This window comes from Ranitomeya variabilis, chromosome 6 (assembly GCF_051348905.1).
Source record: "Ranitomeya variabilis isolate aRanVar5 chromosome 6, aRanVar5.hap1, whole genome shotgun sequence".
Taxonomy (NCBI): domain Eukaryota; kingdom Metazoa; phylum Chordata; class Amphibia; order Anura; family Dendrobatidae; genus Ranitomeya; species Ranitomeya variabilis.
The window spans coordinates 339,560,441-339,579,016 of record NC_135237.1 but is presented as its reverse complement, the minus strand read 5'-3'; the positions used below and the strand labels follow the sequence as shown (position 1 = coordinate 339,579,016).

Genomic DNA, 18,576 nt, shown 5'->3' with positions numbered 1-18,576 from the left:
AATGAACCACAACTGGATTTCGAAATCTTTTGCCCCACCTTGCCCGGCCGACACCTAGCTTTCCTATGAAAAGCTCTTGCCTGTGAATTACTTTTCTAATGTCTAATTTGCTGCAGCTGATTGTACAGCATACGACATGTTTACACCTCCCTAAATGGCAAAACTCCCCACACGGGGCCGTGGTATCGCGACTTGGCGCAAGCACCCGTGAGACTGCTGTTTGTCTGAAGAGGTGGGTGTGCTCGCTTTTGGTTGACGGCATTGCTACTGGGTCCCTCATAGTACAATGTAGTGTCTCTGGCGGTGGTGGTGCGCACCCAACGTCAGACACACCGTTGTAACATGAGGGGCCCTGGGGCGGTCCCGCCGGCCTCAAGAGAGTTCCCCCCTACCCCAGCTCAAAATGTGCTCTACCACGTGCAAAATTATGTCGCACAGCTCCACCAATCTTTAGTCTATTCGCTGACATCATTCAATGTCTGGCACTGACAATACAAATTTGTAGACATCTATGATGCAACTTAAAGTAGTCTGTGTCTGTGTCCTATATTGGCACCATTAAATAGTTACTGCCAAATTACTATGTCAGAAACTCAGTAGATGAGCCCACCCCTGTACCTAAGTATGCCACCTTTTTTTTTGTTTTGGTTGTTTTGCGAGACATTAACATCTATTTATATTTTGGGAGTACTGGGACAGACACTCCTTGCACTACTCCTCCACTCACCACCAAGCTGCCTGTGTATCCATGTAACCGCTGTAAAGCTGCCATGAGCCTATTGTTTGTTATTTTAGGCCTTTGATAGCCTGTCTGCGGTCCCTACTTTAAATACTCCTCCACTCACCACCAAGCTGCCTGTGTATCCATGTAACCGCTGTAAAGCTGCCATGAGCCTATTGTTTGTTATTTTAGGCCTTTGATAGCCTGTCTGCGGTCCCTACTTTAAATACTCCTCCACTCACCACCAAGCTGCCTGCCCGTGTATCCATGTAACCGCTGTAAAACTGCCATGAGCCTATTGTTTGTTATTTTAGGCCTTTGATAGCCTGTCTGCGGTCCTTACTTTAAATACTCCTCCACTGACCACCAAGCTGCCTGCCCGTGTATCCATGTAACCGCTGTAAAGCTGCCATGAGCCTATTGTTTGTTATTTTAGGCCTTTGATAGCCTGTCTGCGGTCCCTACTTTAAATACTCCTCCACTGACCACCAAGCTGCCTGCCCGTGTATCCATGTAACCGCTGTAAAACTGCCATGAGCCTATTGTTTGTTATTTTAGGCCTTTGATAGCCTGTCTGCGGTCCCTACTTTAAATACTCCTCCACTGACCACCAAGCTGCCTGCCCGTGTATCCATGTAACCGCTGTAAAACTGCCATGAGCCTATTGTTTGTTATTTTAGGCCTTTGATAGCCTGTCTGCGGTCCCTACTTTAAATACTCCTCCACTGACCACCAAGCTGCCTGCCCGTGTATCCATGTAACCGCTGTAAAACTGCCATAAGCCTATTGTTTGTTATTTTAGGCCTTTGATAGCCTGTCTGCGGTCCCTACTTTAAATACTCCTCCACTCATCACCAGCTGCCTGCCCGTGTATCCATGTAACCGCTGTAAAACTGCCATGAGCCTATTGTTTGTTATTTTAGGCCTTTGATAGCCTGTCTGCGGTCCCTACTTTAAATACTCCTCCACTCACCACCAAGCTGCCTGCCCGTGTATCCATGTAACCGCTGTAAAACTGCCATGAGCCTATTGTTTGTTATTTTAGGCCTTTGATAGCCTGTCTGCGGTCCCTACTTTAAATACTCCTCCACTCACCACCAAGCTGCCTGCCCGTGTATCCATGTAACCGCTGTAAAACTGCCATAAGCCTATTGTTTGTTATTTTAGGCCTTTGATAGCCTGTCTGCGGTCCCTACTTTAAATACTCCTCCACTGACCACCAAGCTGCCTGCCCGTGTATCCATGTAACCGCTGTAAAACTGCCATGAGCCTATTGTTTGTTATTTTAGGCCTTTGATAGCCTGTCTGCGGTCCCTACTTTAAATACTCCTCCACTCATCACCAGCTGCCTGCCCGTGTATCCATGTAACCGCTGTAAAACTGCCATAAGCCTATTGTTTGTTATTTTAGGCCTTTGAAGCCTGTCTGCGGTCCCTCCTTCCACTAGGCCTCCACTGACCAGACCACTGCTGCCCGTGTACCCCTGGAACCAATAATAAAGTGCCTACCGCCAGCCCATTTTTTTATGTTAGGCCTTTGAAGCCTGTCTGCGGTCCCTCCTTCCACTAGTCCTCCACTGACCAGACCACTGCTGCCCGTGTACCCCTGGAACCAATTATAAAGTGCCTACAGCCAGCCCATTTTTTTATGTTAGGCCTTTGAAGCCTGTCTGCGGTCCCTCCTTCCACTAGTCCTCCACTGACCAGACCACTGCTGCCCGTGTACCCCTGGAACCAATTATAAAGTGCCTACAGCCAGCCCGTTTTTTTATGTTAGGCCTTTGAAGCCTGTCTGCGGTCCCTCCTTCCACTAGTCCTCCACTGGCCAGACCACTGCTGCCCGTGTACCCCTGGAACCAATTATAAAGTGCCTACAGCCAGCCCATTTTCTTATTTTAGGCCTTTGATAGCCTGTCTGCGGTCCCTACTTTAAATACTCCTCCACTCATCACCAGCTGCCTGCCCGTGTATACATGTAACCGCTGTAAAACTGCCATAAGCCTATTGTTTGTTATTTTAGGCCTTTGATAGCCTGTCTGCGGTCCCTACTTTAAATACTCCTCCACTCATCACCAGCTGCCTGCCCGTGTATCCATGTAACCGCTGTAAAACTGCCATGAGCCTATTGTTTGTTATTTTAGGCCTTTGATAGCCTGTCTGCGGTCCCTACTTTAAATACTCCTCCACTGACCACCAAGCTGCCTGCCCGTGTATCCATGTAACCGCTGTAAAACTGCCATGAGCCTATTGTTTGTTATTTTAGGCCTTTGATAGCCTGTCTGCGGTCCCTACTTTAAATACTCCTCCACTCACCACCAAGCTGCCTGCCCGTGTATCCATGTAACCGCTGTAAAACTGCCATGAGCCTATTGTTTGTTATTTTAGGCCTTTGAAGCCTGTCTGCGGTCCCTACTTTAAATACTCCTCCACTGACCACCAAGCTGCCTGCCCGTGTATCCATGTAACCGCTGTAAAACTGCCATGAGCCTATTGTTTGTTATGTTAGGCCTTTGATAGCCCGTCTGCGGCCCCTACTTGCAATACTCCTCCACTAACCACAATGCTGCCTGGAGTGCCTGCCTGTGTATCCATGTAACCGATGTAAAACTGCCATGACTGCCTACTGTTTGTTATTTTAGGCCTTTGATAGCCTGTCTGCGGCCCCTACTTGCAATACTCCTCCACTGACCACAATGCTGCCTGGAGTGCCTGCCTGTGTATCCATGTAACCGATGTAAAACTGCCATGACTGCCTACTGTTTGTTATTTTAGGCCTTTGATAGCCTGTCTGCAGCCCCTACTTGCAATACTCCTCCACTGACCACACCAATGCTGCCCGTGTACCCCTGGAACCTATTTAAAAGTTCATAGAGCCTAGTTATATATTTTATTTACTATTAATAAGGCCATGATGGACTACGCTGTACCACGCTACAAGCTAACCAGTCGACACTTCTTTTGCGAGAAAAGCCATCCCAACCCTCCACCAGCATGTAGAAGACCGCATTGTCCATGCACTCTGGCAATCTGTGAGTACAAAGGTGCACCTGACAACAGACGCATGGACCTGTAGGCATGGCCACGGAAGATTACGTGTCCATTACGGCGCAATGGGTTGATGTGGTGGATGCATGGTCCACAGGGGACAGCCTACTAAGTCTGTCTGCAGTCCCTAATTCAAATTGTCCTCCACTGTCTAAATCGGAGCTTCCACCTTCTGGCTTTCGGCCTATAGTATCAGAAATTAAACTGCATTTGGCCTTCAACTTTGGTTAGGGCCTACTAACGGCTTCTGCCCCTCCCTGGTGTTGCCCTCAACTAAATAAAGCTGAGCTTCAACCTTCTGCTCCAAATTACCATTTTAAAAAATGCAATAGGCTTTTCCGGCCTACTAAAGGTGTCTGTCTGTGTGCCCCTGCCTGGTGTTGTCCTCAACTAAATAAAGCTGAGCTTCAAACTTCTGCTCCAAATTACCATTTTAAAAAATGCAATAGGCTTTTCCGGCCTACTAAAGGTGTCTGTCTGTGTGCCCCTGCCTGGTGTTGTCCTCAACTAAATAAAGCTGAGCTTCAAACTTCTGCTCCAAATTACCATTTTAAAAAATGCAATAGGCTTTTCCGGCCTACTAAAGGTGTCTGTCTGTGTGCCCCTGCCTGGTGTTGCCCTCAACTAAATAAAGCTGAGCTTCAACCTTCTGCTCCAAATTACCATTTTAAAAAATGCAATAGGCTTTTCCGGCCTACTAAAGGTGTCTGTCTGTGTGCCCCTGCCTGGTGTTGCCCTCAACTAAATAAAGCTGAGCTTCAACCTTCTGCTCCAAATTACCATTTTAAAAAATGCAATAGGCTTTTCCGGCCTACTAAAGGTGTCTGTCTGTGTGCCCCTGCCTGGTGTTGTCCTCAACTAAATAAAGCTGAGCTTCAACCTTCCGGCTCTCATTAAGTGGTTTTAAAAAAAAAAAATGGTGGTTAGGGCCTACTAACGGCTTCTGCCCCTGCCTGGTGTTGCCCTCAACTAAATAAAGCTGAGCTTCAACCTTCTGCTCCAAATTACCATTTTAAAAAATGCAATAGGCTTTTCCGGCCTACTAAAGGTGTCTGTCTGTGTGCCCCTGCCTGGTGTTGTCCTCAACTAAATAAAGCTGAGCTTCAACCTTCTGCTCCAAATTACCATTTTAAAAAATGCAATAGGCTTTTCCGGCCTACTAAAGGTGTCTGTCTGTGTGCCCCTGCCTGGTGTTGTCCTCAACTAAATAAAGCTGAGCTTCAACCTTCCGGCTCTCATTAAGTGGTTTAAAAAAAAAAAAATGGTGGTTAGGGCCTACTAACGGCTTCTGCCCCTCCCTGGTGTTGCCCTCAACTAAATAAAGCTGAGCTTCAACCTTCTGCTCCAAATTACCATTTTAAAAAATGCAATAGGCTTTTCCGGCCTACTAAAGGTGTCTGTCTGTGTGCCCCTGCCTGGTGTTGTCCTCAACTAAATAAAGCTGAGCTTCAACCTTCCGGCTCTCATTAAGTGGTTTTAAAAAAAAAAAATGGTGGTTAGGGCCTACTAACGGCTTCTGCCCCTCCCTGGTGTTGCCCTCAACTAAATAAAGCTGAGCTTCAACCTTCTGCTCCAAATTACCATTTTAAAAAATGCAATAGGCTTTTCCGGCCTACTAAAGGTGTCTGTCTGTGTGCCCCTGCCTGGTGTTGTCCTCAACTAAATAAAGCTGAGCTTCAACCTTCCGGCTCTCATTAAGTGGTTTAAAAAAAAAAAATGGTGGTTAGGGCCTACTAAAGGCTTCTGCCCCTCCCTGGTGTTGCCCTCAACTAAATAAAGCTGAGCTTCAACCTTCTGCTCCAAATTACCATTTTAAAAAATGCAATAGGCTTTTCCGGCCTACTAAAGGTGTCTGCCCCTCCCTGGTGTTGTCCTCAACTGAACAAAGCTGAGCTTCCACATTCTGGCTTTCGCCCTATACTATCAGATATTAAACTGCATTTGGCCTACTAGTGTGGTTAGGCCCTTGAAACAGTGTCTGCTGCTCTTGGGTTTGCTACTCCACTGAACAAAGCAATGCCGCCTGTTTAGTCCTGTTACCAATTTTGAACTGCATGTAGCCTACTTTATTCTTTGGCCCTATATCTGTTTCCTCCTCATCCTGCCCATTGCCCAGCCACTGCTAAATGAGTCTGCTGGTACATTGACCTAGACCACTACATTCCCCTTGTACTCTACACAGCCAGAATCTGACCCTGCTGAAAGTAAGGTTCCCCTTCCCGCATGTTATACCACCTTACACAGGGACAAAGAGGAAGGTGCAGATGAAAGTGCAGGTTCCTTCATCAGGTGGGGGGGCATACTCGTTGGCGACGTCACTGGCACAGGGCCCCTCAGAGTACGCAAAAGTGTCGCTGCTGGTGGGAGGCGCCCCCGCCATGCAAACACACCGCCGTACTTTGAGGGGCCCTGTGCCAGTGGCAATGCGAACGAGTGGGCCCCCCCCTGCTTGCTCAGGATCACAGCACTTGCAACGTTTAAATACTTACCTTTCCCTGCAACACCGCCGTGACGTAGTCCGCATTTCCTGGGCCCACGAAAAACTTGAGCCAGCCCTACTCCCCCCACAACTTTCCCCCAATTCCCTATGCCCAACTATTATTATACAGTTAATTAAGATTGGCAAGCTTCAGAAACAAGAATGGATGTTTTTGGCATTAAAATGGGCACTGTAGGTGTTTTCCTGGCCTCCACTCACTGCCGACTATGCTTCCCCATTGACTTGCATTGGGTTTCGTGTTTCGGTCGATCCCCGACTTTTAGCGATAATCGGCCGACTGCACTCGACTCGACTCTGGACAAAATCGGGTTTCCCAAAACCCTACTCGATCTTAAAAAAATGAAAGTCGCTCAACCCTAGTCATAAGTAGGGTTGAGCGACCTTTAGTTTTTTAGGGTCGAGTCGGGTTTTGTGAAACCCGACTGTCTTAAAAGTCGAGTCGAGTGTAATCGGCCGACCACCGTGAAAAGTTGGGTTTCGGCCGAAACACGAAACCCAATGAAGACATTTTTTTAATATTATTTTTTAAATCTCTCTCTCTCTCTCCCCTAAACGCTGATTTTCCACATCGCTCCCAGAACGCTCATTTTACACTTTGCACATCGCTGTAATGCACGCGAAAAAAAATGCCTGTTGTTGTGTACGCCCCCTAACACCTACGTCAGCACTCTACCGCTCCTTCATTGGCTGCAAAAATGGCGCTAAACGCGTCATACGAAATGCGACTTTGGCGCCTAGATCGCGTACCGCATGGCCGACCCCACACAGGGATCGGGTCGGGTTTCATGAGACGCCGACTTTGCCAAAAGTCGGCGACTTATGAAAATGAACGACCCGTTTCGCTCAACCCTAGTCATAAGTAACAAGGTTAACAATACAATAATTAAAGCAAAATAAGATGACCCTGCTCGTGAGAGCTTACAATCTACAATGAGTAGGGGGAGATACAAAGTCTAGGTGTGTATTTACAATGATGGTCCAGCCATCTTGAGAGAGTGGGGGATAGATAGAGATAGTGAATGGGCTTATAAAGTATGTTGGCCCCATCAGCCCCTTTTATACATTGTAATGTCCTCCATAGACACCCACACATGCAGTATTTTGTCTACCACAGTCTCCCAATATACAGTATGTCTATCACAGCCCCTCCATAAACTTTGGTCACCACAGCTCCCTCTTCAGTATTATCACCCTAGCCTCCAATACAATATGATGTCTCCACAGCCCCATTATAATGCCCCCAACACAGTTTAATTCCCCTATAGCCCCCACTATAATATCCCAACAGACCGCCATTCTGTGGCCAAATAATATATGAGAAATAAAATAAATTAATACTCACCTAATCCTGGCTCCCTGTTCACCACTGCTACCATCTTCTCTTGTGTCCTGATTAGCAGTGGGCACTGAGTAGCACAATACCGTGATGCTATTGCATCACCTGACATCTCCTGCATAGAGCAGCCACCATCCTCCAAGAGGGTGCAGGCCAGAAGTAGGCTGCATTTTGCTGGAGTTACTGGTAGAGAAGGGAGCTGATTAGAGCGCCATTGCTGCTGTCTCATTGCTTAGTAAATATAGAAAAACTGACTGAACAACCATCTAGTCTGAACTGGTGCATAACCAAAAAGTCTTACATAGCAAATAGATAATGGCTGCACTCAATTTTATTGTGCTAAAACAAGGAAATGTGCAATATATGAAATGTGAACAGCATAATGGCTTGTGAAATTTATGAAAAAACACATGAGATTTTTAGCACAAGATTTGGCCAAAAGTTGTGAGCCCATCCACCAAACGTCAAGGTAATCTCAAAACGGATGGGTAACTAACCTGTCTGCCTAGTGTGAACACTTACCTATGGCTAATAACATGGTAAAGCCTGCATTTATAGGGGAGGTTAGAACCAACTGTGTTTGGATGTAGTTAAAATCACAGCATGGTGAAGGGCGGGGCGTTCAAGTCAGAAAAAGCAATACATAGTAAATATAGAAAAACTGACTGAACAGCCATCTAGTCTGAACTGGTGCATAACCAAAAAGTCTTACATAGCAAATAGATAATGGCTGCACTCAATTTTATTGTGCTAAAACAAGGAAATGTGCAATATATGAAATGTGAACAGCATAGTGGCTTGTGAAATTTATAAAAAAACACATGAGATTTTTAGCACAAGATTTAGCCAAAAGTTGTGAGCCCATCCACCAAACGTCAAGGTAATCTCAAAACGGATGGGTAACTAACCTGTCTGCCTAGTGTGAACACTTACCTATGGCTAATAACATGGTAAAGCCTGCATTTATAGGGGAGGTTAGAACCAACTGTGTTTGGATGTAGTTAAAATCACAGCATGGTGAAGGGCGGGGCGTTCAAGTCAGAAAAAGCAATACATAGTAAATATAGAAAAACTGACTGAACAGCCATCTAGTCTGAACTGGTGCATAACCAAAAAGTCTTACATAGCAAATAGATAATGGCTGCACTCAATTTTATTGTGCTAAAACAAGGAAATGTGCAATATATGAAATGTGAACAGCATAGTGGCTTGTGAAATTTATAAAAAAACACATGAGATTTTTAGCACAAGATTTGGCCAAAAGTTGTGAGCCCATCCACCAAACGTCAAGGTAATCTCAAAACGGATGGGTAACTTTTGGCCAAATCTTTTGCTAAAAATCTAATGTGTTTTTTCAAAAATTTCACAAGCCATTATGCTGTTCACATTTCATATATTGCACATTTCCTTGTTTTAGCACAATAAAATTGAGTGCAGCCATTATCTATTTGCTCTGTCTCATTGCTCACATGAATTGCATTTGTGTCTTAAAGGTGTGAACACAAATGAGTGTAGGGAGAGAATGACGGCCTGGTGCACAGCCAGTCAGAGAGCAGTGAGCTAAAGTAGTTACTCACTGACACCCTGTCATCAGTGTACTGAATGCCAGTGACCAAAGGAAGGTGGCGGTGGCCATCGGCACATCAATGACAGTGATTTATTTTTAAAATTGTACTTCCCCTAGAGAGGCAAAAGGTAGCACCCTAAGCGGGTGCTTACTCTGCCTACCCCTTGTCCCGGCCCTGATTGGAGATAAAAAGTAATTTATTAACATTAATCGGTAATCACAATTAGGCTACGTTTCCAACTAGTGTATAGGATATTTTCACATTTTCATCTAGGAAAAAATAGATGTTTTTTCACCTTAGTTGCCATCAATATTCGATTAGTTTGGCACCCATTTTTATATATCAGCAGATGTTTAAATTTAAAAGACCAAATACTGTTATCTATGTTAAAAAATTGCAATATATTAGTAAAAATTGGATGTTATACAGATTCTCAATATAGGATACCATTTTCCTTGCACTACCATAGACTTGAAAAGTGAGTCTCATCCGAAATATGGAGTAGACTAGTGTATGCTGCAATTGTTTTCAAGTGATCATCTGAACAGCCATTTTGAATAACATTTTTTCTGTTTTCACAAAAAGCACTTGGATTAAATATGAAGTTGCGTGAACAAAATCTTACGAACAGTAATCTTAAGGAGCAGATGCACACTATTGAGTCGATGTCTATCAAACACTTTGTTTACTGGTCAGTCCACTTGAATTCATGGCCATTCCTTCCCTTTACTAGTGGACCAAATCAAGATCTGATATATTTGTTGTATGCCTGCTAGAGTATCTGTTCTTGAAAATCTTCTGACTCTTACGCTTTCTTCTTTTAACTCTTATAGTATTCCTCTGTAACTCTTCCTGGAAATGTATAGATAAATTGATAATTGGGTGTTACCATTCCACTTATCAATAAGATGTGTCTCTACATAGTCTGACACTGTTAGCACTGATTGGAAACAAAATGTAAAAATACAAAGAAAAAAAACACAAAAATTGAGCTTGGATTAAGTTGGTATACATGCAGCACATAAATGCATGTTCACACTGGCCATAAAGTACTGTATATACTCGAGTATAAGCCGATATTTTCAGCCCATTTTTTGGGGCTAAAAGTCCCCCTCTCGGCTTATACTCGAGTCATACCCAGGGGTCGGCAGGGGAGGGGGAGCGGGGGCTGTCTAATTATACTCACCTGCTCCTGGTGCGGTCCCTGCTCGTCTTTTCCCAGGCGCTGGCAGCTTCTTCCAGTACTGAGCGGTCACATGGTACTGCTCATTACAGTAATGAATATGCGGCTCCACCTCCCATAGGGGTGGAGCTGCATATTAATTACTGTAATAAGCGCTAACGGTGACAGCTCAAAACAGGATTAAGCTGCGGCGCCGGGGAACCATGGACTGCACCGTGCCAGGAGCAGGTGAGTTTAATGGGGAGGGGGAGCGCAGCGCTGCGTGATATTCACCTGCTCCTCGTTCTGGCGCCGCTCTGTCTTCTGCAGTGATGCTCAGGTCAGAAGGCACAGTGACGTGGTTAGTGCGCGCCCTCTGCCTAAACGTCAGTGCAGAAGACGCTGAAGACGGAGCGGCGCCGGAACGAAGTCAGGTGAATATTGAAAGTGCCGGGGGCCTGAGCGACGGAGAGGTGAGTATGTGATTTTATTGCAGCAACATCAAATGGGGCAAGTGTCTGTATGGAGCATCTTATGGGGCCATAAAGTTTGTGCAGCACTATATGTGGCAATTGTCTATATGGGGCCATAATAAACGTTTGTGCAGCACTATATGGGGCAAGTGTCTGTATGGGGCCATAATCAACGTTTGTGCAGCACTATATGGGGCAAGTGTCTGTATGGAGCATCTTATGGGGCCATAATCAACATCTGTGCAGCACTATATGGGGCAAGTCTCTGTATGGAGCATCTTATGGAACCATAATCAACATTTGTGCAACACTATATGGGGCAAGTGTCTGTATGGGGCCATAATAAACATTTGTGGAGCATTATATGGGGCAAGTGTCTGTATGGAGCATCTTATGGGGCCATAATCAAGGTTTGTGCAGCACTATATGGGGCAAATATCGTTATGGAGCATCTTATGGGGCCATAATCAACATTTGTGCAGCACTATATGGGGAAATATCTTTATGGAGCATCTTATGGGGCCATAATCAACATTTGTGCAGCATTATATTGGGCAAATGTGTCTATAAAGCATCTTATGGGGCCATTATTAACCTTTATGCAGGATTATATGGGGAATATTTTAATATGGAGCATCTTATGGGGCCATCATGAACTTTATGGAGCATTATATGGGGTTCCTGATTCAATATGGATATTAAAAAACACTTAACCTACTGATGTCTCAATTAATTTTACTTTTATTAGTATCTATTTTTACTTTTGACATTTACGGGTAGCTGCTGCATTTCCCACCCTAGGCTTATACTCGAGTCATTAAGTTTTCCCAGTTTTTTGTGGCAAAATTAGGGGGGTCGGCTTATACTCAGGTCGGCTTATACTCGAGTATATATGGTATATAAAACCTACAAGTATCAAAATAAACAAAAAATTCTGCTGTGATTAAATAAGTAAAGAGCAAAAATAACTCAGGGTTCTTAGTAATACTGTTTTTGATCAAAAATAGCATAAGAGCCATCCCACCATCGTCAAGGTGTCCTGATCAGGACGGTCCTACGCTGTCTAATATTAAAAACCTTACTATGTGTCAAAATTGACCTGAGTGTGTGAATAAAGGCAGACAAAAGGACTGGGTCCCGACCTGTGGACACCAGTCTAGGGAAGCCTTTAAGTGTAATTTCCAGCTCAGGAGAGGAAGACCACACCCCCGTTTGCACAGAATGCAAAAATATAAAGAATAAAACACAAAAATTGATCTTGGATTAAGTTGGTATACATGCAGCACATAAACGCATGTTCCCACTGGCCATAAAGTATATAATACCTACAAGAAACAAAATAAACACAAAACTCTGCTGTGACATAATAAGTAAAGAGAAAAAGTGCATCTAAATAACTGATTGGAAACAACACATGCAATATCATGTTACACTACGGGACAAAAGCATCATGCTATTCATCTAACCCTTTTTGCATTTATGGACTAAAATTAGTTTTTTCAAGTTTCTGTTGTGATATTTAGGAAGTCATCAATTTAATTCATTTAGAGTTCATTTTACTATAAACATCTCTATTTGATTATTAGGATACACAAGGAAAGTTGGATACTGGACATATTTCAACGCATTACCAGTGATGAAGGAGTCTGTCACATTCCTTATGATCTGGAGATCTCTAATCAAGAATTAAGCCATATTGTGCGAAAAGCTGAGCAATGGCGAGGTATCAATGGAGAACGAAGAAAGGTAGGGAAACTATAACATATAAAAATGTTACATTGTTACAAAGTTACATAGGTTGAAAAAAGACCTAGGTGCATCAAGTTCAACCTTTCTCCACGAATTATACATTTTGTCACTAAATTATCTATAACCCACAATTTTATTTGAGTTGAGGAAATCATTCAGCCCTTTTTTAAAAGCTGTTTTAATGTCTGTGAGAAGTATAGTGCCTGATGATCCAAATTAGTGTTTACAAAAAATATATAACAAAAACTAATATTTACAATACTTTTTTAAACCAAAAAATAGGAATAAAAACTGACACAACACCCAAACCCCTTGTAATGAGAGTGGGTCAATAAAAACCTGGCCCGATGAATAGAGGGCAATGGGTGGGAGCAAAACAGTGGAATATAAACTCTACACGTCCCTAAGATGCTCCCTGCCTATCTGCGGAGGTTGGCACCCTCTTGGACGCAATATGGCGCCCCCGCTCCTCGACGGCTAACCCTATAAGCCCTATGGGTCCCTAATCTAATATGGGAATGCTATACTACTGCTGATAACCCTAAATTACCCACACCTTAGGGCCCAGAGATACTACACACAAATCGATGCCAGGTGGTAGTTCACCAAAGTGTCTCAGTCCAAATGGCCTGGTCTGACCGTACAAAACCCTATATCACATACATCCGACCTACTCTGATGGCTATTACACCCTCCAGGGTCCCTAACCGGACAACCCTGCCTACCAGCGGAGGTTGGCACCCTCTTGAGCACAAAATGGCGCCCCCGCTCCTCAGTGGCTGTCCCTGTTGACCCTGACTGAATCCCTGCAAAAATTGGGGATCCTATAAAGAAGGTGGTGCCTCAGGGGCTGCACTAGTGAGCCATAACCAAGGCTATATACCTTGGTCAGACCGTAAATAAAGCCAGGATTGATCAAGAACACATAAACCAGACAGTCAAAAACTAGGGTATTTTTACACAACTAACCAGACTTAATTGCAACTATTTCACAAAACAGAGGGGGAGGTGTTGTGAATTCCGTTCTCGAACTCCCTCCTGTGGTCATGAATGGTACTTCGGTGAGTTCTGTCCGTGGACTCCCTCTGGTGGCTGTGAGTGGAGCTGCTGGTTCTGAGATTCCTTCTCCAGCTGCCCTCGTTTGGGGCTAGGCTGATTCTCTATTTAACCCCACTCAGATCGTTACTCCATGCCAGCTGTCAATGTTCTAGTACTGGTTCAGATCTCTCCTGGATCTTTCTGAGGACCTGTCTACTCCAGCACAAGCTAAGTTCCTGCTTGTTCATTTGTTACATATGGTTTTTCTTGCTAAGTTCTAGTCCAGCTTGCTATCATGAAACTACCTGGCTAGCTGGAAGCTCTGGGGGTGCAGAGTGGCACCACCGCATCGTGAGTCGGTGCGGGGGTATTTTTTGCACACTCTGCGTGGTTTTTGTAGCTTTTTGTGTTGACCGCAAAGATCCCTTTTCTATCCTCAATCTGTTTAGTTAGACTGGCCTCTCTTTGCTAAAACCTATTTCATCCTGTGTTTGTGATTTCCTCTTATCTCACAGTCAATACTTGTGGGGGGGCTGCTTTTACCTTTGGGGAAATTTCTCTGAGGCAAGTAAGGCTTTGTTTCCTTTCTTTAGGGGTAGTTAGCTCTTAGGCTGTGAAGAGGCATCTAGGCAGAGTCAGGCACGCTCCACGTCTGTTTCTAGTTGTGTTGATAGGAGTAGGGTTTGCGGTCAGCAGAGTTCCCATTTCCCCAGAGCTCGTCCTGATTCCGTGTTTAACTAGCAGGTCATTCCTGGTGCACCTAACCACCAGGTCCATAACAGGGAGGTGTAAGAACTCCCCAAATATACATATATAGATACAGATGTATTTATAGCAGCATATTTAGCCTAGTTCAGATAAATCTTATATTCTAAATTGCATAATAATCATTGATGTACACAAATTTAACTTAGTGCAAATCCATACCCTGGTTATAAATCCACAAATGGTGAAAAAACAGTAAACAGTTAAAAAACACTGATACACTTATCTGTGTTCAGGTCTCGCCTCTACACGTTTCCCCCCCATGATATGGTTCCTCAGGAGGCATATGGGAAAAATGACATTCCGTGTGCTTAAATCACATCAGAGATATGTGCTGTGCCTGTTTGCAGGTGTAGGGATTACACTGACCAGGACGTCATTAAATAGCCCCCGCCCTTGGGGTAAAAATCAAGAGGCTAGTTCATACCTATACGTTATTGCTATTGACTTGTTCCAATACCGGGGAGAGTCTCCGGGCTCCAGATTCTCTGACTGAGCGTTGTGGCCGCCATTATCCCTGTATATTTACTGGCGTCCTTACACTGTGCACGCGCAGTTTCCAGACCCTAGAGGTCTATTTTCACTTTTACAACAGTGCATGTGCTCCCGGCCTCCATTTTGTTTGTTTTACATTGCAGTCGGCCCCTGCAAATGCAGTAATCACGCCTGCCAACCAAACAGGTTCCTGGCATTGCGCATAAATGTTTATGTGTCACGCACCTTATCCACACACACTCATCAATACTACGCTGTAATGCCTAGGCCACCCACTCACTTAATAATCATGGGCTCCAATGCACATACGCCCTGCTATCAACAATAAGCCCTATGGGCCCCTGTTTTAATGTCTGTGTCCACCATTACTACCCCTTGTGGCAGGGCATTCCACAGTCTGACTTCTCTAACTGTAAAGAATTATTTCCTATTTATCTGCCAGAATCGCCTTTCTTCCACCTGTAATGAGTATCTCATGGTCCTTAGTATGGTCTTTGAAAAGAATAAGTTATGTGCCAGTCCTTTTTATTATCCACACATGTACTGTATATGTGAAAGTATTTTGCATGTCCAACAACAGCTTACATATTACCAAACATTGCATCAGCCAGAGAGGGCTCACATGACCTCTGGTACGGTTTTGCAGCCATCACATCACATAGTATAGCTCAGCGAATCTGGAGGCTCTATCAGAGCTATTACAAAAGCTGAGGCAGGGAATACAGTAGTCATTTTGGAGTGTTACAGGTAGTGTTGAGCATTCCGATACCGCAAGTATCGGGTATCGGCCGATATTTGCGGTATCGGAATTCCGATACCGAGTTCTGATATTTTTGTGATATCGGAAATCGGAATCGGAAGTTCCCAGTGTATGGTTCCCAGGGTCTGGAGGAGAGGAGACTCTCCTTCAGGCCCTGGGATTCATATTCATGTAAAAAATAAAGAATTAAAATAAAAAATATGGATATACTCACCCGTCCGGCGGCCCCTGGACCTTACCGATGTAACCGGCAGCCTCCGTTCCTAAGAATGAGGAGTTTAGGACCTGCGATGATGTCGCAGCTTGTGATTGGTCGCGTCAGCGGTCACATGAGCGGTCACACGACCAATCACAAGCCGCGACGTCATCGAAGGTCCTAAACTCCCCATTCTTAGGAACGGAGGCTGCCGGTTACATCAGTAAGGTCCAGGGGCCGCCGGACAGGTGAGTATATCCATATTTTTTATTTTAATTCTTTATTTTTTACATGAATATGGATCCCAGGGCCTGAAGGAGAGTTTCCTCTCCTTCAGACCCTGGGAACCATCCAGGATAGCTTCCGATACTTGTGTCCCATTGACTTGTATTGGTATCGGGTATCGGTATCGGCGATATCCGATATTTTTCAGGTATCGGCCGATACTATCTGATACCGATACTTGAAAGTATACTTTCAAGTATCGGAAGGTATCGCTCAACACTAGTTACAGGCTGTTTTAAATTTTTCTCTTAACATCTCTAATGAGTGCACAGAGATGTTAAGAGATGTTAAGAGAAAGATTTAAAACATTGAATGATTACTCCGGCCAAAGGGATGTATAAAACTGAAGAAAATTATGTATTTGTCCCAGAAAATTATTGTAATTACACGTTTTGTTATACACATGTTCATTTCCTTTGTGTGTCTTGGAACAACACAAAAAAAACTGATAAAAAATGGCAAATTGGACATAATTTCACAGAAAACCCCCAAAATGGGCCTTACAAAATTGTCACCTTTCCAAAATTGTGGGTAAACAACTTTGTTTCAAGCATGTGATGCTCATTCAAACTCACCTGTGGCAAGTAACAGGGGTGGGAAATATGAAAATCACACCTGAAACTAGATAAAAAGGGGAGAAGTTGACTTAATCTTTGCATTGTGTGTCTGTGTGTGTGGCTCACTAAGCACAGAGAACAGAAAGAGAAGAGAACTGTCTGAGGACTTGAGAGCCAAAATTGTTGCACAATATCAGCAATCTCAAGGTTACAAGTCCTTCTCCAGAGATCATGATGTTCCTTTGTCCATGTGTGCAACATAATCAAGAAGTTTACAACAAATGGAACTGTAGCCAATCTCCCGACGTGGACAGCAGAGAAAGATTGATGAAAGGCTGCAACTCAGGATAGTCCAGTTGATGTATAGGCAGAAACTTAATGGCTATAGGAAGCAATTGATTGCAGTTATTTATTCCAAAGGGTGTTCAACCAAATATAAAGTTGAGGGTGCCAACAATTTTGTCCGGCACATTTTGGGGGTTTTGAGTGAAATTATGTCCAATTTGCCTTTTTTCAGTTATTTTGTTGTTGTTCCAATGAACACAAAGAAATAACAAAACATGTGTAGTTACAATCATTTTCTGTGAGAAATACTTATTTTTTTCGAACAATTTCAAGGGTCTTAACACTTTTGGTCATGACTGAATGTGTCCCGGTTGGGGAATTTATATAGGTGTGCTAAAACATACCTACACTATTAAATGTCTAAAATTTGCTGTAATCATTTTTATTCATATGTTTGGATAAAATAAATTAATTTTCCCTGTCTAAAAATGAAATATGTAACAACAACAGATGTCTTGAGCTAGGGTGTCCTCCGAGCATTTTTTAGTGCTCGGAGATAGTTTTCAGTGCCGCAGCTGAATGATTTACATCTCTTAGCCAGCATAAGTACATGTGGCGATTCCCTAGCAACCAGGCAACCCCCACATGTACTTATGCTGGCTAACAGATGTAAATCATTCAGCTGCGGAGATGAAAACTAAATCTCCGAGCACTAAAAAATACTCGGAGGTCACCCGAGCATGCTCGGGAAATCTCGAGTAACGAGTATATTCGCTCATCACTATTATTAAACCCTTTCATTTATTTTATATGTCTTTATTTTTTTTAAGTTGTCCCCCCGCTTGACAGAAAATGCAAGCAAGAAAACTAACTTGTAGCAACAGCCAGAAGAATTATTGTGGCATGTCCCATTGTTAAATTTGACTTCTAGAACAGTGTTAAAACTTTTTTCCAGTTATCCCAATTATTATTTTTTGGCTTTTTGGTATTTTATATTTTACAGCTTTGCTTAATGCAATGGTTTAACTTTTGCCTTTTGTATGTATTTATATATAAATATTATCTATTTCTTGGGTATTTTTTCCATATACTGAAATGTTGTTTGCAATTCCATTCAAGAATAATTCTTTTACAAAAATCCTTATCCCAAGGCCTGATTTAGGCTAGTTTCACATTAGCGTTTAAATCCGCAGCGTTTAAAATGCATCCACAAGTGGTGGAAAAAATGCATATAAACGCGTAAAAACGCGGCGTTTTTTAGACGCATGCGTTGTCGCATGCGGTTAAAAAAACGCCGCGTTTTTACGCGTTTATATGCCTTTTTTCCTGCGTTTGCGTTTTTGGTGCACATGATGAGAAATTTCACAAGAGAAAAATCAAGATAACCAGACACCACCAATGGGACTACAGAGGGCGTGTATTATGGGTTCTCTATATATAGACCCTAGGGCTACTGAAATTTTAACAGTTTGCTACTGTATCCTGTGTCATGATGGATCTTCGCATGGAGAGCTTTTATTTCAACCTGGATTTAAGCTTCAAGCTGTTTCTTGCCTGTGCTTTTGCTTGGGAGCAAGACAGAAATCGCGAAAGATGGAGAAGGAGACAACGTAGGCATCTTTGGAGGCACCCCATTATCGAA

The 18,576-nt window shown here is 43.6% G+C and overlaps 1 protein-coding gene across 2 annotated transcripts in view; it reads left to right on the top strand.

The window, feature by feature from the left end:
- Positions 1–18,576, top strand: part of LOC143782428 (uncharacterized) — a 150,625-nt gene that overhangs the window by 41,643 nt on the left and 90,406 nt on the right. For both annotated transcript variants that reach the window (XM_077269844.1, XM_077269845.1), the window contains exon 4: positions 12,391–12,550. In XM_077269844.1, the coding sequence (XP_077125959.1) occupies positions 12,391–12,550 (160 nt within the window). The remainder of the gene's footprint in view (positions 1–12,390; positions 12,551–18,576) is intronic.